This window comes from Globicephala melas, chromosome 5, assembly GCF_963455315.2.
Source record: "Globicephala melas chromosome 5, mGloMel1.2, whole genome shotgun sequence".
Classification (NCBI taxonomy): Eukaryota; Metazoa; Chordata; class Mammalia; order Artiodactyla; family Delphinidae; genus Globicephala; species Globicephala melas.
In genome coordinates, this window is record NC_083318.1 from 132,504,971 (window position 1) to 132,530,202 (window position 25,232).

The 25,232-nt window shown below is 41.2% G+C and overlaps 1 protein-coding gene and 1 long non-coding RNA gene across 5 annotated transcripts in view; one reads left to right on the forward strand and one right to left on the reverse strand.

Moving 5' to 3' along the window:
- Positions 1-25,232, forward strand: part of LOC132597372 (uncharacterized) — a 272,819-nt gene that overhangs the window by 108,063 nt on the left and 139,524 nt on the right. For both annotated transcript variants that reach the window (XR_009564136.1, XR_009564135.1), the window contains exon 3: positions 11,828-12,044. This is a non-coding gene — a long non-coding RNA (uncharacterized lncRNA). The remainder of the gene's footprint in view (positions 1-11,827; positions 12,045-25,232) is intronic.
- On the reverse strand, positions 1,456-12,535 carry MEPE (matrix extracellular phosphoglycoprotein). 3 transcript variants are annotated; one of them, XM_030865785.2, is made up of 4 exons: positions 12,482-12,535; positions 8,888-8,941; positions 7,841-7,933; positions 1,456-2,919 (listed from the first exon to the last, which is right to left on the reverse strand). In XM_030865785.2, the coding sequence occupies exons 1-4, from the start codon at positions 12,533-12,535 to the stop codon at positions 1,456-1,458; spliced, it is 1,665 nt and encodes a 554-aa protein (XP_030721645.2). The 3 variants fall into 3 exon arrangements, with proteins under 3 accessions (XP_030721645.2, XP_030721646.2, XP_030721647.2); XM_030865786.2 differs by having other exon boundaries at positions 1,456-2,922; XM_030865787.2 differs by lacking the exon at positions 7,841-7,933 and having other exon boundaries at positions 1,456-2,922.

The window sequence follows — 25,232 nt, forward strand, 5'->3', positions numbered from 1 at the left end:
TAGGCATAATCAACTATAAACTTCATTTCCAGCCCCTCTCCCCTCTCTGCAGAATAGGGGGTAGGGTTGAAAATTTCAAGCTTCTAATCGTGGCTGGGTCTTTCTGGTGCCCACTCAGAGGCACCTCATTAGAACAAAAGACACTGCTAACACCCAGGAGATCCAAAGGGATTTAGGAACTCTGTGTCAGGAACTGGGGTCAACGACCAAATATTAGAACAAAAGATGGTCCTAGTGCTCTTATCACTTAAGAAATTACAAGGGTTTTAGGAGTTCTGTGCCAGGAACTGGGAACAGGTACGTGTGTGTGTGTGTGTGTGTGTGTGTGTGTGTGTGTGTGTGTGTGTGTATACACACACACACACACATATATATATTTTTTTCCCTATTATCTCACGCCCTTCCTTCATGGTCACAGAATGGCTGCTGCACCTCCAGGCATCATGTTGATGTTAAGCAAAGAAGAATAGGGTAAGAAAAAAAGGACAGGTGGTATTAACTGTATACACTCTCTTACCAAGAAGACAAAAAGCCTTCCAGAACTCCACTCCTCTCTCTGACCAGGAGACTTAGGGTTAATTTCCAGAATGGTATCACAAGGCTATTAGCTGGAAAAGCATCTACGCTAAAAGCCAGAAAAAAGAAATAGGGCTGAGATGATTTGGAATCAGCCGATGAGTAATATCTGCCAAAGCAAGTTTTTGTCCTGGTTTTGCACTTGTGCTTCTCCTTCTCAAATTCTCCCTGTTGCCCTCCCTCCACCCCATTCACCTCTTTGTCTAGAAGGAGGTAGAACTGAGAAAAGTGATAACCTGGAGAGTTGCTTCAGGAAATAAAGACTTGCTTTACTAGAAGTTATAAACGTGCAACAGAGGAAAGAGCATAGAAGGACATGACGCAGGATATCTTTATTAGAGCAGAAGCAAAAGGAACTACTGGCTGGAGCAGAGTGGGATGTAGGGAGGCTCTCAAGCTTTACCCAGTGGATTAATTTCATAGCACTGCCTTTGCCAGAGGCAGAACTAATCTTGTTGTGTCTGAAATGAAGCACCACAGACAGCAGACTTCCTTATAGATCATTTAATTACAGATTATCATATGAGAGATTGTTTTTCATGTCGACAGAGCAAACAACAAAGGAAGGGTTTTGTGACACAACCTATTTTTAAATGATATCTGTTCAAATGTTACCTATTCCATGACTCCTTAATGAATTCTTTTTCTTTTTCCTTAAAAAAGCATCATAACTTTGAATAGGATTTCGTAAAGCATCATAACTTTGAATAGGATTTCATACTGTGACCGTCAAAATAGCAACAGTTCTCCCTGGGAGGCCAGGTCTCTTGGCTTATTCAATTCCTGGCTCTGTCCGTCTGGTCTACTGTCAGGTGGCTCCCCTTCATACTGTTAAGTCACAGTTGACCAAGTATCAAATCTTTATCCTGCTGGGAATTTCTAGTCACCATCGCTGTCACTGGAGCTGCCACTGTCTGACGATTCACTACTGTCATGCTTTTTAGGGGGGCGAAACCTCCTATTGGAATGGGGCTTTCTGTAACCCCAGGAACCTTTGCTTTGTGACACACCCTTGTTCTGCATAGAATTATTTTGTCTGTGGGGCACAGAATAATTTTTCCTGCTGTGTGTTATTACGGTCCCTTCATTATTGGGGCCATTATGGGAACCTATTTCATTTTTAATTTCATTATCAAGACCACGAGAAGGAATGAGCTGGCCCTGACCTTTGCCCTTACTTGGAAATCTTTGTTTTTCATTTGAGGTCACTTGATTCCTTTTAGAATGTTCTGTACCTTTTCTACTACTACCTTTGCCATTTTTCGGAATTTCATTAGTACTTTCAGCTCCATCACTACCGCCATCTTTTCTTTTGTCTTCTGTGGGTGCGTGAGGGTAATGAAACTCTATTTCCCCTTGACGAGCATTTTGGCTGCCGCCATCCACTCTGCTTCCTTCTTCTCCAGAGAGTTTCTTAAAATCGGTGCTACCTATGATGTTGTTGTTGCCCTCCACCAGGCTTACATCAGCAGCATTTGCCTTTTGGGCTGTTCCATCCCTGGTTCCAATGGTATTTCCACCATTCCCTTCTTTCTCTGGGATCTCATTATAACCTGGTCCTCTCACATCAGGATTAATGGTCTCAGCTTCACTTGGGCTGGAAAACTCTGTTTGAATATCTGTACCTTCTCGGTCAGGACGAATAGCATCTCCTTTACCAGAAATGTCCTTAAAAGGTGGACCATCTCCACTGAAAGGAGAGCTACTGTCTTCCTGCCCTTGGAGATCTGGATAACCACTGCCTTCAAAATCACTGGAGACCTGTTTGGCTTTGGGGAGCTGTTTTAGACAGTCCATGTTGTGTTGGATACGATGGGTACTTTTGCTTTTTACTGGAATATTCTGGGCTTGGGAATCTCTTTGATGATTCTTCTTAATTTTTGAGGGGGCTTTAGCATAATTGGCACCTGCTGGAACTTTGCTTAAAACATTCCGGGCTTTGTTCTCTTTGTTTTCTTCCCTCAAGAGTTCAGTCACAGCCCCTGGCTCCATTATGTGGTGCATGTTATTTCTGATGAGAGCTTTGCCGTATTCTTCTTGGTCATGTAGTTTGCTAAGAGCGTTGTCTCCATCCTCAGTCCCACGACTCCCAGTCGATTCAGGATAAATGGACGTCTTCAGGTCATTGTGGGCATTTTCTTTGTTACTAATCCTGTAGTCTTTATTCATTGTCTGTCTATCTTCCAGAAGATTTTGAGATTTAGTGCTTTTGTTATTTTCATTGGTTCCAGGGAGGGACACGTCTTTCTCTTTTTCTTGGACAATGTTTTCTTGAGGCACTGGCTCTTGATGTCTTCTCTGGCCAGAATGGGGAAGAGCAATATTGTCTTTGTTCTTTTCTTCCTGCTAAAGTGTAATTTTCAACATAAAGTGGTTATTTTATGTTAAACTTTTAAAATTTAATAATTCTTAGGCAATAATAATAAATTTTAAAACCCCGCCAGATACTTAATAAAAAGAGTCTTTTAACTCAATAGAGATTTGTTGGTAGAGATAATTCTGGAACGGCCAAAACAGGTTTCACGGAAAAAGAAGGATGAGAAAGGCTTGAAGAGTGGGTAAGATTCAAATACATGTAAGGAAAATGGTGAGAACATCTTAAGAGTAAATGGCATATTCACATGTTTGGAAACAGGAAACATTTGAAAGATAATATGAATAACATTATAAGGCTGGAGTAGAGAACTCCTAAAGAGAATAATAAAGAAGAGAATCCAAATAAGAGAAATAAGTTTGGAAATATAGATTAGGGCCTGATTTTAAAGGAGGACCTGACTTTAAAGAGGACAGTGTGGTCCTCATCTTGTGACTAGTGACACATTGCAAGTGAAATGAAGTTCGTCTTTCAAACATGATTTTTCTTGCTCTCGTTCTCTCTCTCTCTCTCTCCCTCCCCCCACTCCCATTCTCTCTCTTTGCTTTCACCCTGGTCTTCAAAGGTATAAATCTTTTCCTCTTCTCTTTTTTCTCAACAGAAAATATACAAATAGAAGAATCTAGGTTCTGACATCCAAAGAAAATATTTTGCAGCAGGTGTTGGCCACCCTAGCTTTTGTCTGAAAAAGGATTCATTAATTTTATTTTTTTCCCTCTTTTGTCATTAATAAACCAGATTTGATAGTCTGGGTCAGTAGTTCTCAAATTTAGCATTTCTCCTAACTATTCGGAAGGCTTACTAAAATGAAGACTGTTGGACCCAACGGCCAGAGTTTCTGATTCAGTGGGCTTGGGGTGGGGCTCTGGAATCTGCATGTATGACAAGTTCCCAGCTAATGCTGGTGCTGCTGGTCTGCGACCACCTTTGGAGAACCACTCTTCTGGATCCTAAGTTTAAGTAATGAGGTCCGGATGAGAAAAGTCCCTGAGACAATAATGGGATGAAAAAGAGAAAGTGGAGAAGAAGGGTAGAGTGTTTATGCCTGTATCTCAGTTTGTCCTTTTTTTTGGGGGGGGAAGGTCTGTAAAATGCTGCTTCGTAGGCTGCACCTTACCAACTCGAGGTACAGCCAAGGTGCAAGAAGCTTGAACAATGTGGTCAAGAAGAAAGAGGGGCTGAGATTGATTTTGCCCACACCACTCACTGTTTCTCTGTGGTGCAGGCTAGATATGGAAGCATCTGAGAATGGTTAGGAACTTTCCAGAGGGAGTGAAGTGGCTCTAGAAGGAGCAAAGTCGATGGAGCATATATACTAGGAACAAATGTGAGTCATACGCGAACAAAGAGGGGTCTACATTGTCTGTGAGAGCCAGGAGAGCCTGAATCAGCGGTGCCCCAAGGCTGTACTGTTTGGTCCTAAGCTACTATAGCCAGTGGCCTCATCTTAGGACACCAGCAGGGCAAGCAGTACGCAAGGGGTCGAGCAACATTGTCCCGTCCATGTCCGAGGATCCCACGTCTTCCTCTCCACTGTGGCTTGAGCCGTGTGTGTGCATATGGTATATGGTATAGGCTGGACGGTGTAGGGCACCCCCAACTCCCTCACGTGCTTGCACGCCGTCTTAGGGGAAGAAGGAGCATCTGAGCATTTTTATCCAAAAGGGACTGAAGGGCTTCCTTAAAGAACTATTTCCATGAGTAGATAACCTTAAGTTTAAACAGGTTGAATTTAAATTAATTTCTGCACACTCCCTACCCTTTCATTAGCCCACAGGTAGGAGCTCTTGAGCAACAGAACAATTATAGACAGAATAAATACCATACTTTCTCTCCACCGCAGACTTGTAGGGTGAGCTGAAATTTACAACACCGCTACATAGACCTCTGAACTGGCGGGTAACATGAGATCGAAATAAGAGATATTTCTTGAGGAACTGGGACATGTAAGAAGTTGGGCTGGGCGCTACATGTTCTAAGCAATACCTGATGATTTATTGAATGGCAGAGGCAGCAGTCCTGCAGGGGTATGGAGGGTGGGCGTGAGGTGCTGTGACAGAGACCTTGTATTCAATCAGGGTCTGCACAGACAGAGGGTCAGAGCTTTGTAGAACCTGGGACTCCAGGCATAAGAATTTGGTTTTATTTTGCAAGGGATGAAGAGCTAGTGAAAGTGCATGATCAAGAGATTAACAAAATAAAAATCAGAGGTTTAGGAGGAATTGTGGTAAGAAAGGACAGTCAGGAGGATGCTGCAGTGTCCAGGAATGAGATGTAGTCGCTTGGATTAGGACTATGCCAAAGAAAAATGTCACAAAGAAAAATCGTCTACTGGTGCCCAAATAGAAGAAGGGTTAATACCTAGAACGTTGACATGAAAAAGTGAAGACAAGAGAAAAAGATAACTTTAATATTAGACGTGTTGACGTCGATGGGATATAGAACCTAAGCTCAAAAAGCAACATCCAGTTAGAGACTGAATTGGGTGTCACAGCCTCCCAGCCCACGTCCTTTCCAGTTTCTATGACCTATGGTCAGCTTGAACATCCTTGAACATTTTATGAGCTAATTGCTTGTTACTTTTCATGTCAGATCTTTTCATTTATGGATATTCTAATTTTTTCAAGTTTTTTTAAACCTGCAGCTAGTAACTGTATCCCTTTTTTTCCTGATGCAGCAGTCCTTAAGGTTATTTCCTCTTTCACATAAAACCCTTCCAGGAAAGTCCAGGTTTTCTCCATATTCACTGGGTGCTTTCTCTTCTCCAGGTTGACATGTGCAGAGGCTCTTATTAGGTCACTATGTTCAGATCCATCCTCAAATAGGAGTACTGTTCTACTTGGAAGACTGCCTGCTTTTATACATAAATCTTATTAATGTTGGAAGCTGTGGGGAATTGTTGACTCAGCTCACACTTGAACCTCAAGATAAAAATGGTTTACAGAAGTACCCTCTATTCTTACAAAGCTGCCTCACATGCAGTATACAAAAGTTCCAAAGTGTAGTATTTTTTTTTTTTTGCGGTACGTGGGCCTCTCACTGTTGTGGCCTCTCCCGTTGCGGAGCACAGGCTCCAGACGCGCAGGCTCAGCGGCCATGGCTCACGGGCCCAGCCGCTCCGCGGCATGTGGGATCCTCCCGGACCGGGGCACGAACCTGTGTCCCCTGCATCGGCAGGCGGACTCTCAACCACTGCGCCACCAGGGAAGCCCCAAAGTGTAGTATTTTTAAGATATAATTTGAAATGACTTATTTGGGGGGAGTTATCATTATTCACTAATCTTTTATATTGGCAGGTATATTCTGAAAATAGATAAGGTTTTCTCATGAGGAAAAGTATAATAGAAAAAAACGTTAGAGTGAATTATTTCTGAATAAAAAGTATTTTAAACATTTGACCTATTTTAAGGCATTCCATCTGGGAAATTTTTACACAGACATTTGTATTTTCCTTTGCAAGTAAGTTCATTTGCTCACTGCTAATATACACTTTCGAGTTAAACAGGTGCATTATAATAATCCCTTCTTAATTTTTTCCCCTCCCTGTTCTGAAGTGGGAAGTTTTGTTTTATATTTGGTGTTTTTACTGCTTTTAAAACAGTAACGTGTACACTAATGGTGTACCTTTCTTTAAAGACTGAAGAGTTTTTATAAATAAAACATGAAACAACTTTTAAATTGTGATGTGCGATGGTCGATCATTTTTGCACTGCTTATGTTAAATGACTTCCTGTGGCACTGTTTCCTGTATGGTGGTCGTACAGTCAGTTGGCTGATCTGCTTTTCTGTCTCCGTGCCTTACCTCATATTATTCTTTTCATGGAGAACAGTCTCTCCCACACAAATATTTGCTCAAACCCTACGCATCCTCCAAGGTCCAGTTCGCTTATTTCCATTACGTAGCTTTCCCTGAACACCACACTAGGAACTAATCTTTTCTACTCCAAGCCCTGAAGCATGATTTTTCGGGTACCACTCACATAGCACTTTGCACATTCTGTCTCGGGTTACAATAATTTTTGTAAGCACCTTTTGTTTCTTTTCTAACTCTAAAATCCTGTAGAGAAAGAGTTAAATTTTCTCAATCATTTTATCTCTCATAATATCTTGCACAATAGGAAGCTCTCAGCATGGATTTGTTACAACCAATAAGTTTAAAAGGCAGCTAGCTTTAGAGGTGCTAAGTCTTCGAGATGCGTATAAAGAATATTGAGCAGAACAGAATAACATTCTGAAGGGAAGCTACTACTTTCATGGGGAATGAGGCCAGATTTGAAGAAAGTAAATAGTCCTTTTGCTGATGGCATTTTAAACTGTTTCTAGCTCTGTGGCCAGTGAGTCTGCAAGAAAGGACTGAGTGAAAAGAATTATTGTTTTATTCCAGTGACAATGCCCTTATTCTTTCTCTTCCAAGCATCCTGACACAGATGGCATCATCTGTGGAATGAATTTAAGGGACACTAAAATGTGCCGCTTTTTAGGCCAAAATGATTTCTTTCTAATCCATTCCCCCCTGCCCCATTAGAGCATATGGTAGAATATGTCCAGAAAACCTCCTTACAAAGGATCAAACTTTATTCAGAAGCAATAACATGAAAAACTCAATGGGTGTCCAGTATCCACCAGCACCACATCTGCTGTGGCAGGTCCTGAAGCAGGGCAGGGTTTGGGCCAGGGCATGCGGTAGCCCATCTGTGTCAGGAAGACACTGGGACACAGAGTTCCATAGCAGAGATGCTCCAGGAGCCTGGGACCGTGGGAAGAATATAAAGGCACCAGCCGTAGACAGAAACCCCAGAGAAGGCAAAAGTCAACTTTTTCTTCCCTACAGTTTCGCCTAATGTTTGTCCAGAGTTTGGATCATGATAAAATCACTAGGATTCTGCTTACCTTCACATCAGTTTGATTCTTCCTCCCAGACGAGGTATAAACATACTTAAAAAGATAATACCCATGTTTCTCATGGTGGCCCTTGTACATTATCTACAAAACACAGCATTATATTAAGGTGGGTTTATCTCTTACGAAGAAGTTTTCTGGCTCTCTTTTTGATAGTACAAGGTATTTTTAACTTGGGTCAAGTCTATTTCTGCATCTAACAAGTGGTGGTACATCTGATAACCGCAGGACGGCGTGTGTCAGCGAGCTCCTGAAGAGAGCAGCTTGTTCCTTTCTTTTCTATCTCTAAGTCTGTTTTCCCTGAGGACGACTGTCAAACAGTTCTCTCCCCCAGGGTGTATCAATCTTATTACCAAATTTCAATGGAAATGGAGCACTTGGACATATTTTCAGGTAGGAGGAGGCAGAGGGACAAGGTGAAAGGCAGATTTTACAGTATTCATGCTGATGGCAAATTGGCAAAACTCCCAGCATGAACATTCAGGCTCCTAAGCTTGTGGTTTTTGCCTTTGCAGTTTTCAGCTGAGATAGAGAGCGGAAGATTGTTAGTTTTTAGAACAGAATTTTCTGAGACTGCAAGAAGAAACCATGGTAGGCAGAAGTAAGTTGCAATTTGGTGACACGAAAAGCTGAAGGTACTTATTTAACTTTCTGGTTGCATCTGGAAAACTAACTCCATGTACATGGAATTTCCCCTTGAAGACTTCTTAACTCACTTCCCTTTGTTTTCTCCCTCATTTATCTCTCTGTTCTCACGTACATGTGTGGGAAAATATTGTTTGCTAATAACAATATCCCAGAACTTTTATTCATCCCTCTGAAGGAAGAAATCATTGAAGAGAAAGAATTCCCATTCAGAAGGCTTTTCTCTTTTCTATCACACATTGTGTGAATTAAAGTGCCAAAATTATGCTGTATAATTTTTCCATTTCCATTCTAGGTACACAAGAATATTTTGACAGTTAAAAATTTCCTCTTATTGACTTTTCTCTTTACAGAGTTGGAAGGGGTGTATTTGAGAAGAATAATTCTGTTTACCCTCTGTTCTTCCACAGAGTCTTGCTTCATTTTCTCAGCCTGTGGTTGCAATGTCTGAAAGGAAACAAGAAATAAAACTTCACTAAACACTTCTTTCTTTCATTTCTTCAAACAGTGAATGTTTCCTTGCTTATTCTCTCACTGGGGCGTATTATTCAATGTGGAAAACCATTCTGACTCAAAGACGATGGGCACACACATCACATTTGTTTCTGTATTGAAGGAGGATGCCGACCTTCCTCCCCCAGGGGGAGATAGTGCCGGCTCCACTGCGGAACCACGTTCAAGTGTGGGAGAACAGCTGAGTTGGGAGGGGTGGCACTCCAGGTGAAAAAGCTTGAATGTCATTGGTATCCACTGAAAAAGCTTTCCCTGGCACACTGGGAGTGTTTAGTATCAGTGAACCAAAATCAGAGTTGAGTGATGTGGATTGCATGTGCGTTGATTGTATAAGTTCAGTCATTGCTCTTCCATTTAAGGTAAGATGGTCCAGCAAGAGTGAAACCATAGCCCTGCACCTAAGGGGAAAGAAACCACCTGATGATGGCGCTGCATTGTTGCCAGTTACCTGGGCAGTTTTTCTTTCAGGAAAAGGGAAAATGACATTTTGAAAGGTTGTGTATTATAGAATGTGAGATACAGAATGACACTATAAACCATTAAACTTTCCATTACTTCCACTATTAAAAATCCAGAATTTTACCTAACATCAAAACCAAGAAAATTACTTCTTTTTTTTTAACGGTACGCGGGCCTCTCACTGCTGTGGCCTCTCGCGCCGCGGAGCACAGGCTCCGGACGCGCAGGCTCAGCGGCCATGGCTCACGGGCCCAGCCGCTCCGTGGCACGTGGGATCTTCCCGGACCGGGGCACGAACCCGCATCCCCTGCATCGGCAGGCGGACTCTCAACCACTGCGCCACCAGGGAAGCCCTAGAAAATTACTTGTTCTCAATTCCACAATAATTTTTCTCCCCTAACTGCATATTTTATAATTCTACCCTTTATTACCCTCTGCTGATGTCGGTTCTTGTGTGATCTTGTGCATATAAATTTAGAGCATTGCATAACTCCTCAGAAATATCAAAACAGTTAAAATAGTTCTGGAAATGGGGGTATAGGAAAGAGAAAATATAAAAAACGAGATGGGTAGATATTAAGCAAAAGTGAGAAATGACAGTTTGGGGTATTCGGTATTTTCTTACAGAACACACACACCACATGTATTAAAAACATACTTGATGGTATGTTTAATACAGTTCACGATAATAAATCATGAACTTACAACAAGGTAACATAACAAAGTCTTTATAGTCTAATTGCATATCAATGAATGTTAATTGAATTGCATGGCCCAACAATCATCTTTTATATTCTTGCACTGAAAGTTTTGTTTTTTAAGGAAACAAGAATGCCACCCTTAAATATGTCTTTTTGACATAAAAATTATTTTGAGCTGAAGGCAATTAAGAAGTAGAACATGTGGAAAAACCTTCCCCTTTTCTGCCTAAAGGCAGGAAATAAATTCTCCTTTTACTAGAGACAAACTCTTATCAGTCCAGAGATGGCACAGAAGAATCTGCAAACAAATCTTGTTAAACTAATCCTAATCTTCCTAGTTAGGGAAGAGAAGTACTCCGTAGTCCTACTTGGACTTCCCCTAGCCCCTTTATCTTGCCAGTTCTTCACAAATGTATTGTTTCTTGTTTCTTTGTCTAAAAGGTATAAAAGCTTCCTGCTCTGGTCACTTCTTTGGTCCTCATTCTCTTGTGAAGGGCTTTCATGTACATGTAAAACTTTAATAAAAGTTGTGTGCTCTTCTCCTATTAATCTGTCTTTCTCAGTTGAATTTTCAAACCCAGCCAGGGACCCAAAGAGGGTTGAGGAAAACCTTTTCCTCCCCTAGAGTTTGAATTTTGATTATGATTCCAGAACATATGTAAGTGGCTTAGTACATACTAATTTCTGATACCACCAATCTGTCATTAAGTACTTTAGATAATTACTCAGATAGAATCCATATCTGAAAGAAAACATTACAGTTAGTCCTTCGTCATTCCAAATTTGTCTCTGTGTCCTTGCCGAACCTCTTTCATTTGAAATCTGCCCCCCTCCTTCCCCGCCCGCCACCCTTCACACCCACTTGGCAGCTCTCCTGCCCTTGAACGTGGCCCGGAAATGGAGATGGCATTGTTTCCCTCGGTCGAAGAAGACTGGCATCCTCTCTTTTTTTTTTTTTGCGGTACGCGGGCCTCTCACTGTTGCGGCCTCTCCCTTTGCGGAGCACAGACTGCGGACGCGCAGGCTCAGCGGCCATGGCTCACGGGCCCAGCCGCTCCGCGGCATGCGGGATCTTCCCGGACCGGGGCACGAACCCGTGTCCCCTGCATCGGCAGGCGGACTCTCAACCACTGCGCCACCAGGGAAGCCAGACATCCTCTCTTGGCCGGTGGTCACTGGGTTGGTGTTGACACAGCACATTTCTTGGAAGATGGTCGGAGATGCCACTGCAGCTGTTCTTCGGAACGTGATGCTCAAAACAGGCTCGTCCTCGGCTGGTGGGATGAGCTGGGTCAGCGGGGCCCACGCCATCCTCCTTATGCCTAAGCCCGTGCCTCTGTGGCCCCGATTGAGCAAAGTCAGTCGTGTGCATCGGGCCTGGCAGATGTCTATTTTAAGCAGTACGTCCCCTAGAGGACTGCTAGAGCATGTGTGCTGAAAGGGGACACGCCTTCCTCAGCTCCGGCTCTCCCAGCCGGTTGGCACAGCTCGTGCCCGTCAGTGCATTTCCCAGTTTGCCCACTCGCTCAGGACCTATGTGTAAGTTCTTCCGACAACAGAATGACCACTCGCTTCCACGCTTTTCCAACTGAAAAGGTTACTCCGAGAAGTTAGGATGTTTTCCAGACACTATCTAATTAGCACTGTGTCTCCTTTGCAGAAAATATCTGTAGCACTCAGCATTTTCACAAGATGACATCGTCACATCCTGAGCACTCATCTGGGTGAATCAGAGGCAAGAGAAGACACAAAAGGAAATTGGAGCTTGATCTGGGTTAAGCTGAGGGGGACTTCTTCCCATCTTTAACCTCGCTGATGAAGACAAAATCACCAGCAGGATCTCCCAGTGTTGCAGTGTTGCAAGAACTACAGGAGAGGTCTGGTCCCTTCATGTTATCGTGTAGCTATAAAGTCTGGTTGCTTAGTCATGGAGCATTCAAGTCAAATTCTCTCCGTTTTTGGTAAAATATTGAGAAATTCTTTTGACAGGTTATAATTTGGATATATTTACTCACTAGCATTAGCTGATTGAAACACTGTGGCTGGCTATTGGTTTTCTCAAAAATATTTTCACTGGCATTTCTCCAAAGGCAACATGTAGCCATCTTGTAATTCTTCTCACATGTTCGTTGAGGGCTTCAATGTCTGGGTGACAGACATTTGTGTCAAGGGTTGGATGGGTCCTCTTTGTGTGGTACTTTATTGTAACTGAACAAGGTAAGTGCTACTAATTTCAAAAGACATCGCTTAAAAGAAAAATAGAAGAAGAGAGCAAGAGATTATATGATGCATAACTGAATCTGTAAATGCTTACTGGTGCTGCCAGGGTCAGACTGAAAAGGAGCAGTCCCAAACAGATGATTCGCATCTTTGAGAATCTCTGTAAAAAGACAATAATATTTTACCCTAAAGCATTGCCAGTTATGAACTGCAGCCATAATAATAAATAAAACAGAAAAGTCTATACAAACCTCCTTCCCCTTAGCAGTCCATTTCCTCGTTTAAAAAAAACTACATATAATTTATATCCAAGTGTAGAAACTTTAATCTGAGCTTTCATATGTCTAATTATTCCAATGTGAAAATGAAAATTGTCCAATATTATGAAAACAATGAAGTTGGATAGAAATGGAGTTCATAGACATATTTATTTGCTCTATTGTCAGCCCAAACTTTTCCCTTTTATCTTTAGAGAGAGACCATTTAATTGAATTATTTATATAATTCAGAATAACATTAAGCAAAGAGTCAATAAACTTTAAGGTAGATCAATAGAAATGATGTAATTTGAACGAGAGAGAGAAAAAAGGGTTTTTAAATGACCATTCTTTTCTTTCAGTCCTTTATAAATATATTCTACTTCCTCAGGGACCTGTGTGATGGTAGCAGTGGTCAACCCAGAATTCTATCTCTTAGAGAGGAAGTAAAGCAAAATTGTTAAGAAATAGGTTTTAAAGTTAGGTCTGGGTTTGAGTTCTTGGCTCTGTTATTTAATAACCAAGGGACCCTGGGCAAGTCATTTAAACTCTCTAAACTTTGGTTACCTCATTTGTAAGATCTGAATAATACTTATACTTGTATCTGATGAAAAAATTCTTAGTTCTTTACACAGAGCCGGGCACATAGTAAGTGCTCAATAAAGGTTAGCTTTTGTCATTAAAAAAATAAACAGTTAAAAAAAAAAGAATAACATTAAGTTAGTATAGCAACTCATAACAGACTCTAAATGAATCTGCCAGGGTGGCAGGCTTTACTGTGAGGAATGAAATCTTGTTCACCACCAGCCCTGTGCCTGAATATATATCCTCGTACTCATTAGCAAGGTGTATGAGGTGGAAGCCACCTGTGGGCTGGAGACCAAAACAATTTATGTAATTGTTATATTAATAGCTAACATTATTGAAAACTAAAATGAGCCAAGCACTGTTCTAAAAATTTGACATATATTCAATTAATTGAGCTTCACAGTAACCCTGTGGAGTTAGGTGGCATTACTAGTCCTGTTTTACAGATTAGGAAATAGACACAAAGTCAAGTAACTTGTCCCAGAATTCCCAGGTGTTCAGGGGCAGAACTGGGATTAGCATCCAGCCAATGTAGCTCTAACGCCAGACTCTACAGCACCTTGAATAAGTTTCTACTCTTTTATCTTATTACAGAAAAATCTACATGTAGTTGGTGTAAAGCAAATCATAGTATTTTACTGGGATCCACAAAACGATGTTTAAAACACTAACATTTTCTTATGGATAAAGATACCTGTTTATATGCTAAGAGGATCTAGTGAGTTCACTTAAGTCAAGTAGCCATTAGATTGAAAAAGAAAGTCAACATAATTTTGGATGACTGATCTGTTGGTTTTGATATTAAATATTTTACTAACTACCACACAGACATATAGCAACCAATATGAGAAGTAAAAATTTACACCACTCTTTGATATTACTTGAGAGAAAAATACTTTTAACAGGAAAAATAATCTAAATACTGTTGCAGTCTTTAACCAGTTCAAGGTAATAGCTTTTATTTGGAGAAACAAATATAACTTTTAAATGTATTCTAAAATCCTGGGCTATTCTCTTCTAAATTAATACAGTTTTAAGGACCTTAATCCTAGCTATAATTTAGCTTCCAAGCATTTTAGAGGTTAGGACAGTACAAGTCAAGTATCAAATGACAATGCTGATCACTAGAAATATCAGTACAGATGAGGTTTGAAAGTATAAGTCTGATCATATTATCCTTATTCTGTCCTATAAGCAAAGGTGTGGAGTAAAATTGAAGTCTTTGAGCTACTGTGGCGCTTGATAATTTTGGTAGTCAAATCAGAGGGAAAGCTTCTACCAAACCACCAAGTTCAGTCGATCATTTCTAGAGCTGGTAACACACTTTCTCTTTCTAAAACAAAGCACTACATAGTACACAGGTGTGCTCAGTAGAGAACACTTTCAATATGCATTCATTTTCAAAAGCCAGCTCCCTACCTGGACAGCACGCATCCTACAAATGGGAACTATGTTATAAAGTTGTTATGGAGAACATCAAGAGAGCCAAATTACCTGGGGGCCTTTGGCCTTCAGAACACCTGGGTTCTTCTGCAGAATTAACGGTGTCTGGGCATTCTGCTGAAATTTAAAGTTTGTTAGAGTCCCCAATGGCCAATCAGCACTGGCTCACTTAGCGCTAGCAAACAATTTGTTACCAGTGCCCACAGATAACCATAGGGGGCAAAGTCATTTTAATCTAAAAATGTTTTTGTGGTAGAAAGCTGCTATCAAATGTTCCAGAAAGTGGGATAAACAGAAAATATAAATACCTCAGCTTGGTGTATCGTGTTGTCAAATAATTAAAATTGATTTCAGAACTATTAACTAGGACTGGCTGAATAACTCACAAGTTTATAAATAGAAAACAGTTTCGCTATCCTCTTATGTCAAAAGCTTATAATTTCAACTGTGCCTGAAGGAAATTCAGCAACATTTAACAAAAGGGCATTGAGTGCCTATTATGTGACCAGCATTAGGGAAACAGCAGTGAATGAAAGGAAAAAAAAAATCCCTGTCTTCATGGAATTTATAAGCTGGCAGGGAGACAGACAATAAATAAGATGAGTAAGTAAAAAATGTTATGTTAGGTAGTGACAGAGACTAAGTCTAAGAAGAAAAAGTGTCGCAGGGAGGGGACAATAACAAGCACTGAGAGTGGGGACATTGAGTTGAAATTTTATTTTTTAAAATTTTTAATTGTTTAATTTTTATTTTGGGGCTGCGCCACATGGCTTGCGGGATCTTAGTTCCCTGACTAGGGTTTGAACCCAGGCCCTCGGCAATGAGAGCATAGAGTCCTAAACACTGGACTGCCAGGGAATTCCCTGGGTTGAAATTTTAGATAGTGAGGCCCAGGAGGGCCTCGTTGAGAGAGTGACTTTTGAGTAAAGACCTGTAGACATCTGACTCTCTAGGGGAAGAATATTCTAGGCGGAAGGAAGAGAAGGAGGAGAACCCCTGGGACAAGAGCCTGCTGGCTTGTTCCAAGACAGAGGAGAGGTCAGGTTGGCTGGATGGACTGCAGGAAGGGAGTGTAGCAGGAAACGAGGTCAGAAAAGTATTCAATGGCAGATGATGTAGCGCCCCTGGGTCATCACGAGGCCCTGACTTCACCCTGAGTGAGAAGGAAGCCCTTGGAGTTCTTGGGCAAAGGAGGAACTGAAGGAGGGACTGAGTACGCAAAGGCAGAGACCGGCGAGGGAGCTCTTGAAGTAATCTGGACTTGAACCACCAGGGGTGGTGAGAAGTGGTCACGTTCCGAATGTATTTGGACAGTAAAGCCAGTAGGATTGGCTGACGGACCGGATGTGGCTGGGAGAGAAAATCAAGAAGCAAGGATGGCACCAAGGTTTTTGCCTTGAGCAACTGCAAGAACAAAGTTGCTCTTTAGTATTGTTATGGGGGAAACTGCAGGAGTGGTTTAGGGGGAAATATGGAGAGTTTGGGTTTGTACGTGAATGTTATAAAGTGGTCAATTTAGGACATTGACTTTTCCAGTGAAATGAGTGTCACACGCACATTGGAATAAGCCTTTCTGGGGCAGTAGTTGGCCCAGTCTGGCTGCCAAAATCATGATTGCAGTAGTTCAGGAGGTTCCATTCAGTCTAAAATATTATACGACCTGAAGGGGTAATTAGAACTTTATGTGAAACATCAATAAAAGATAATGTAAGAATTGTTTAACCCATACTAAGGGATAAGAACTACCTATAGCTAAACACAACTTTAACAGACTATAAATGATATTTAATGAGATTTAAATGTAAACTCCCAATTTCTCCTAACTTTCAAAACAGACAAAAACCAAAATAAAACAAAGAAAGCAGCCCTTAGGCAGCCTTAGCTGAGAGAATGGTTTCTTTTCTAGTTCAGGCTGAATCCCTATTTTTGATCCTCTTCTGAGTGTACGTAGCTGGTTCTTAAAACTCTTGCCAGGATTAGAATTTTAGCTTTTAGGTTGGGGACACTGCTGACTCACAGTCGTTCAACCATGGGGTTTAGAGTATTTGACATTGTCATTGACAGTGGAGACGTTTAACTGGTAGCTTTGAAGTCAAACAGACCTGAGTTCAAATACTGACTCTACCTCTTGTTTGCCGTGGTCAATTGCTTAAGCAACTAAATTGAACTTCTGTGAGCCTCAATTTCTCCATATGAGAATGGGGAGCATCATAACAAGCTGAACTTTCATTGAATGATTACTATGATCCAAGTATTCCTCTAAGTGTGGTATATTAACTCATTTAATATTTACAAAAACTCTATATTGTAGCTGTTATTATCACCCTGATTTTAGTGATAAGACATAAAGCAGTTAAGTGACTTGCTTAAGGTCATATATCCAGCAAATATAAAAAGCCAGAATTTGGGCTTCCCTGGTGGCTCAGTGGATGAGAGTCCGCCTGCCAATGCAGGGGACATGGGTTCGTGCCCCGGTCCGGGAAGATCCCACATGCCGCGGAGCGGCTGGGCCCGTGACCCATGGCCGCTGAGCCTGTGCATCCGGAGCCTATGCTCCGCAACGGGAGAGGCCACAACAGTGAGAGGCCCGCGTACCGCAAAAAAAATAAATAAATAAAAATAAAAAGCCAGAATTTATAATTAAGCAATGAGGCTCCAAAATGAGGTTTGAAAACCACTGCACTATACTGTCTCTTAAAGTCTGCATAAACATTAAATCAACAAATGTTCCTAAGTCTAAACTAAATGATAAATACATGATAGCTACCCATCCCACCCATTCTTCCCATCATTATATAATAATCTGGCATTCAGATGACATCCTCCTGCATCTCTTTACTGTCCTCTCTTTATCTTCCAACCATGTCTTCTTTTACGACTCAATTGTTGAAGGGAAAAAAATCAATGAAATGGTGAAAGAAATAATAGAGTTGAAGTTTAAGAGCAAACGGTGGGCTGTTTCTCTAGACATCACAAATATTAATGACCAGAATTTTAGCAAAATGTAAAGGACTTGGCAGACAGAGAAAAAGGCTAACAGGAAAATGGAAGGAAAGGAAAGGAATGGACAAGCAGCAGTGTTCGGTCAACCGTAAGACTGAACAGAAACATACAGCTATATAAACAGTAGACAGATGAGAATACCACAAAAACCCTCACTTTAATATTCTCTTAACGCGATGAATTATTCACAGATTTCTAGAGCACTTAGGAAATCCGCAGCGTTTTAAGGTTTTACGCTCTTCCGTAACTTTAGAGTTTATGAGTAACTTTATACTTTTGAATGATCAGGTAGAAGTAAGCACCTGGTATGTGCCTCATACATGGTGCAGCTTTAGAAAATGTTAGGGTGTTTTTCATTAATATTATAGTTTCAGATTATTTCTCAAATGTGCTTTTTCTTTGTCTTTCCTTCTTTCCAAAGAAATTTAGCAAGAGATTTCCCCTTTATTTAAGTGATGGCAAAGTGTTTAATTCTATCTAGATGAATCTGTGTTCTATAAGAGAAAACTCATAGAATGTTAAGAGGAAAGTTGACTTAGCTACCAGTCCTACCAAGGAGTAAACTGGCAGTAGCTAAATATATAATACTTCCAAAGCTAAAATGAATTCAAAGCTCAAAAAGTAAAAATGCAACTTGGGCTTTAAATTTAGAACCTACAATTGACTAAAGCAAGAAGAGAAAAAAAGAAAAAAACATTGAGCCTATCAAACTTTCTGTCTAAAAGTTTGCCGAGAAGAAGCCATGGGGAGAAAACCAGAGAATGATCATTTGCTAAAGTTCTGTGAAGTAGAGGTGTTACTGCTACCCTCTTAAAGCTTGCCCCCTGGGTTGAGCTTGAACTTCAAAAACTGAACATAAGTTTCCTAAATGTTTTTGTGTAATAAACAGTTTTGCCATAACATTTCTTAGGAATCAAAGATAAAGACCAGGGTTCTGTAAAAAAGGTAATCTAGCCTCACACTATTTCTATTTACTTGGAAAAGACAACAAAATAAAACAAAATTAAGAAGGACTAGAGAAAAACAGGAAATGGACCCAAACTTTCTTCTGGTTCTCGGTTCATGGTTCAAGAACAGACATCTCCACCAATGGTGCACCTAGCTGGAATCTCCTGGGCCGGGCTGACACGAGGAGCTGCTCCTCAAAGAGATTTTCAGATGGAAATACTCCACGAAACTTGTTTCATCTTGTGCTGGCTTTTTCATTTCTTACCCTTCACTTTATTGAGAACAATCATAAACTATGAGCTAACTAGGAAACTACACTATCTGTTCCAGCTACTGGACCCTCATCAGGAGTGAGGCTTTGTGTTTTGTCTTGTTTTGTTTTTCCATCTATTTCTGGAACCTCCCATCCATCTTCTCTATACTTGTGCTCTAGGTCCAATTGTTTCGATACACTTTTTTTTTTTTTTTTTTTTTGCTGTACGCAGGCCTCTCACTGTTGTGGCCTCTCCCGTTGCAGAGCACAGGCTCTGGACGCACAGGCCCAGCGGCCATGGCTCACGGGCCCAGCCCCTCCGCGGCACGTGGGATCTTCCCGGACCGGGGCACGAACCCACGTCCCCTGCATCGGCAGGCGGACTCCCAACCACTGCGCCACCAGGGAAGCCCTTGATATACATTTTTAAAACTTAGGATAGTAAGAACTCTTTTTATTTTCTGGGATCTTGGTCCCCAACTTATTCTTAACATTATTAGGTGACACATTTCTCTGTATCATCATAGGCAGTTAGAGATAAATATATACTATGCATATTACCATAGGTTCTGACTAACTGAAATAACGCTCTATTTTCTAATTTATATATGCAACAAATACTGAGTTTTCCCTTCTGAAACAGTGGGGGGATCTCCACAGTGTTGTGAATGGAAAAGAAGGGCCCTTGTTGAGCCTCTCCTCTTTACCATATGGACCCTTACAGATTTGTCAAGGCTTTAGGCATTTCATAGAATCATTTATTCCCCATTCATCTCCAGAAGAGAGTGTGAAATGGGTGTGCTGGGACTTGCCCTGTCTTTAGCAGAAGAAAATGTTTCTGTTTTAAATATGTTCATTCATGAGGATCAATATTCATCTGAGTTTAAAAAAGGTCACTTTTTAAAACGTCACTTACAACCAACTTTCTCATCTACCTCCAAATTATGGGGGTTTTTTTTAGTTTTATTATTTTTTTCTCTTAGTGTTTGGGAATTTCAACAGAAGTACATAAAAATTTCAGCCAGATACGGAACCACAAAGGGTCACGGAGTAGCATGAAGCTAGCTGTGTTCATTTCTCTGGGCTATTTGTTTACCCATTCAGCTATTACTGGCAAAGGGAAGGCATGTCAATATAATTTGCTTTTATTTTTATATTAGAAAGATGTCTTACTACACCTTAAAGTGTAATTCAGAGGGTGTAGTTAAAATGTAATTATAATGATACCAGGCTTTTCCTTCAGGACATGGCGACATTGCTGGAAGAAGCTGTAAGGCTCCGTTGTGTGCCCTCAGGAGGGAACTATCTCTCATTCCCAAATAGTTCTTGCCATTTTGTTTTGCAGGACCAAGTATCCTCTTAAGAGACAGAACATGATGACATATACCAGCTAGTTATTCATCGTATTGGACACATACTATTTTCTTACCTAATTTCGGCATATCTTGTCTTCTCAGGTTTTCAACTTTGTGTTTATATGTATTGTGTTATCATTTTATTTTAGCTCTCCTCTCATGACTGTCTTAATTCTCACAAATTCTCAGAATTTTTTCTATGCTTGTCTGTTCTTGTTTCAGTTATCTATTGCCATATGACAAACTACCTCTAAACTTAGTGGTTTAAAACACCCGTTGATTGTTTTCTGTCAAGTGTCTGTGGGGTGACTTGTGCTGTGCTATCCTCAGATCTCTCATTTGGGACACTCAGACGGGATGGGGGCAGGACTTGTCTGAAGACCTGATTGGGCTGCACATCCAAGACGGTGCTTTGTTGCTTCTTCATATGACCTCTCTCTCCAGCAGAACCAACTGGACTTCTCATGTGGTAGCTCAGGGTTAAAATACTCAGTGGGTTAAAAGCTCATTAACTGGATTTGTTGGTCTAATAGTAGAGGTTCCCACGCAAATTACATTCTGCTCTTTCTCAGGGGGCTTCCCTGCTCCTGAGACCCTCTAGGCTCTCAAGGGCAGAAAACAGAAGTAAGTGAAGCCTGGAACTGTTAGAGTCATTGTCATGATATTGGTCAAAGCAGTCAGATTCAAAGGAGTAGGTATATGTTCCACACCTTGGGGAGAAGTGGCAACGTCACATTGCCGAAGACTTGTGGAAGGGGAGATAGTGTCGAAGCTGTCTTTGGAGAATACAGTGTGCCTGAGTCAGTCCCGATAGCAATGCAGGCATTGAGAATTCACTGAAAATTACTCTTAAAATGTTTGGTGTACTTATATTAGTCTGTTTCTCTCCAGAGAGACAGAACCCATAGGTTATACACATAGGAAGAGACTTATTATGAGGAATTGGCTCACATGATTACAGGAGCTGGTAGGTCCCATGATACACCATTTGAAAGCTGGAGACCCAGGGAAGCCAGTGGTGTAAATCCAATCTGAATCGCAAGGCCTGAGCGCCAGATGAGCAGCTGGTGTCATTCCCAGTCCAAGGCAGGAGACAGGTGTCCCAGTTTAAGCAGCCAAGCAGGAAGCTGCCTTTTTGTTCTTTTCAGGCCCTCCATTGATTGGGTGATGCCCACCCACATAGGGGAGGAAAATCTACTTTACTGAGTCCACCTCTTCAAATGCTAATCTCATCCAGAAGAATGCTCACAGACACACCCAGAAATGAAAATGTTTAATTTGGGCACCCCTTGGCCCAGTTAAGCTGACACGTAGAATTAACCATAGCAGTACTGGACTTGATGATAACTCATTCTACACAGCATAAGTAATGGTTTATGTTGTGCTGTTGATTCCCCATCACTGTCCTATAGCTAGAATCAAAATCAAACTTTCCCTCAGCTGGCTAAGGGGTTAGACGTACCTGACAATCTCTGTCACAAAATTTCAAAAGATAATTAGGATAATGAAAGTATTATCTTCAAATATTATTTATTAGACATAAATAACATTCTTGATGTGTTCAGGTCCGGGAAGTGTCAGAAGCATGTTATTAAGCAGCTGCAGAAAGGAGATAACTCACAGATTGCTGGATCAAATATGAGAAAATGTACTGCATTTTTAGTGAGTTCACTGATAGTTTGTTTATATCCCAAGTGATTAACCACAGCTAAAATTTTAAATTAATCAGTTCTCTATGGTTGTGACTTTATAGTCATCCGAAATGGAAATCAGCAAACTATGGCCTGTAGGCCAAAGCTGGCTCAACAGCTGTTTTAGCAAATAAAGTTTTATCGGACCACAGCCATGCCCATTTGTTTACGTTTTGTCTATGGTGGCCTTTGCTACAATGACAGATTTGAAGAGTTGTGACGGAAACCATATGGCCTGCAAAGCCAAAAATATTTACTTATCTGGTCCTTTACAGAGAAAGTTTCTGACCCATGACTAAACTAGTGAAAGTTGAATTTGTGCTTTAAAAAGTGATAAGACGGGCTTCCCTGGTGGTGCAGTGGTTGCGAGTCCGCCTGCCGATGCAGGGGACACGGGTTCGTGCCCAGGTCCGGGAAGATCCCACATGCCGCGGAGCGGCTGCGCCCATGAGCCATGGCCGCTGAGCCTGCGCGTCCGGAGCCTGTGCTCCGCAGCGGGAGAGGCCACAACAGTGAGAGGCCCGTGTACCACACACACACACAAAAAGTGATAAGACAAAATTCTGTACACACTGATGAAGGTCTTATCTTCTTGGACCCTGGGAGTTATGAAATACAGGGGGAAAGCCTCCTGAAAAAGAACAGAATACATCTTCCATGGAACTTTTATTCTTAGAACAACAAACCAAGTTAATGAGTTTCTAACCCACTGAGGGCAGAAAATATTTCCAAGTATTTGCACTTGGATAAACAAAAGGTCCACGTGATTGCTTCATGATTTCCTTTTAATTAATATTGATTCGTTTTTAAAAGTAAGACTCATATTTCTTGACATTAGACTATCCTTTTCAAAAGAATGTATTTATATTTTTCTGCTTTTCTCACACTTTCATTACTTTTTCTCTTTGTCACTCAGAGGGATTCACTTCGCCTAGAGATGGATTGGGATTTGGGGGGTTTTTTGGCTGTGCTGGGTCTTAGTTGCAGCACGTGGGATCTTCATTGCAGCGTGTGGGATCTTTTAGTTACGGCATGTAGGCCCTTAGTTGTGGCATGCGGGTTCTAGTTCCCTGACCAGGGATCGAACCAGGGTTCCCTGCATTGGGAGCACAGAGTCTTAACCACTGGACCACCAGGGAAGTCCCGGATTGGGATTTTTTTTAATAAGAGGAATCCAAATGGAAAGAAAGTCAATGTTTTGTTTTTCAGTTCTGAATAGGCTCTTGAAACTCTCAGCAGAAGCAATTATTTTGAAAACTAAAGCTTTAGCTTTGCAAGATGAAACTCTTGTTAAGAGAGGAAAGGGTGATAGGAAATCAGCAGGGTCGGCCATGAAAGAGGCAGGGTATAGAATTTATGTAACAATAATAAATTGAAATGGGGAAGGGGGATATTCAGCGCTCCCTGCGGATTAAACGTGGCTCACCCTGGTTGCCAGCTGGGGAGGATATTGATTGAGGCATCATGTTGGAGGAGGTAAGAGGGACTTGAAGTGAGGGGATAGGGCCTAGGGAGACCACAGGGAGAGGGGCAGAGTCATCTCTCAGAAGCAGCTACCCTGTGGCCATGCTAATACCCCAAGGCCATCCACCCCTGGGGTGTGGGCTGAGCTGGGAGGCCAGTCAGCATCCCATTGCTTGGTGAGGGCCTACATGTCACCATGAATCATCTCACATAAGTAGCCCTCTCTCATGCTAAGCCCATCTGAACTCTCCATGTGGTCAATGTTCTTTAAATGGTCTAGGACACTCATAAGTCTCCCAAACCTTGGTATCTGGAAGAGGTACATGGAAGAGCAGCTCTCTGACAACCTTGCATGGTCTCCATATAGACCATGTGGGCAAGAACTGACTGCAGTCCAACCCGAGTCTTAGCAAAGTGCCCTGTGGCTGGCCAAATCTAAGATTTGATGATTCTATGATATATTGTGATAGTTTGTGACAATGTCACAAATAAAGAGTAAAGATTACCTATATTGCTGAATAAATAGTATTTATCACACTGTTCCCAAGGCTTCCATCTCATGAAAAGCTTTTGCTTACAAGGAGGCATTAGGACAAGAAAAAAAATGATCTATGAGTTCGCAAAAGACAATTTTTATGACCAGGTAATTCTATTACAATCAGATGCACCTAAATGTTTAGATGGAGAAAGGAAGGGACTGGAGAGGAGAGAGGTGATGATCTGAGTAGCTCGTAATGGGTCGGACTCTAAACAGCAACCCACTGAGTATACTCCACATGTAGGAGGTGAGGGAACAAAGACTAGGGAAGGAAATTCATTTACTCTCGATAACACCATCATTCAAGCCCACCTAACTCCAGGGCTCGTGCATTTTGCACAATACCAGTCTACCTATATAGAAAGGTATACCAAAATACCTGAAAAATATCAGAGGATCCTTGCTTTGAAAATATTCTTTAGGGCTCAAGTCATAAAAAAACATAGTTGGTTCTAAGAAAATTGTGATAGAGGACGTCTCGTTTTTTCAGCAATGCCTTATCGTTAGAGATTTCCTGCCCACTCATGGCTCAACATCCATTCCTGATGAATATGCACTAATGAATATAGCATTCCTAATGAATATACGCTAATGGTCAAGAGAACAGGTCCTAAAGCTAGGCTGCTGCTTTGACGTTGTGACCTGGTGCAAGATGCTCAACCTCTTTGTACCTCAGCCCCTTTGTCAATAACATGGGCGATGACAATAAAACCTAGCTGACAGTTTTGTGAGGGTTAAATGAGTTAGCAATAAATTACATTATTGGAATAATTGGGAAAATTTGAATATGGACTGGGTACTAGAAAATATTATCATATCTAGGTTGAATTTCTTGAGAATGAGAATAAGAATGGTATGGCAGCCATGTCAGAGAATTCCTTGTTCTAATACTAAATGCTGAAGTGTTTAGGGGTGAACATTGTGATGCCGTGATGTCTGCAATCACTCTTGGCAAAGAAGTGTATATATATGAAGAGAGGCACACAGAAATAGAAAGAGATAAATATGGCAAAATGTTAACCATGGGTGAATTTAGGTGCTCATGTACTAGCCTTCCAACTTCTCTGAAGGCTTGGCATTTTTCAAAATAAAGAGTAAGGAGATGATGGGTTGATGTTTGTGCGTATGTATAAGAGTTTTCTACCCCATCCCACTGCTGTGCCACCTAGAACCAAATCAATAGGAGTAGGGCTGCCGGATGTAACACAGGACAGTCAATTAAACTTGAATTTCAGATAATGAATCATTTATTTAGTATAAATATGTCCCACGTATTTCACAAATGCCAACTAGTGCATAGAGCAT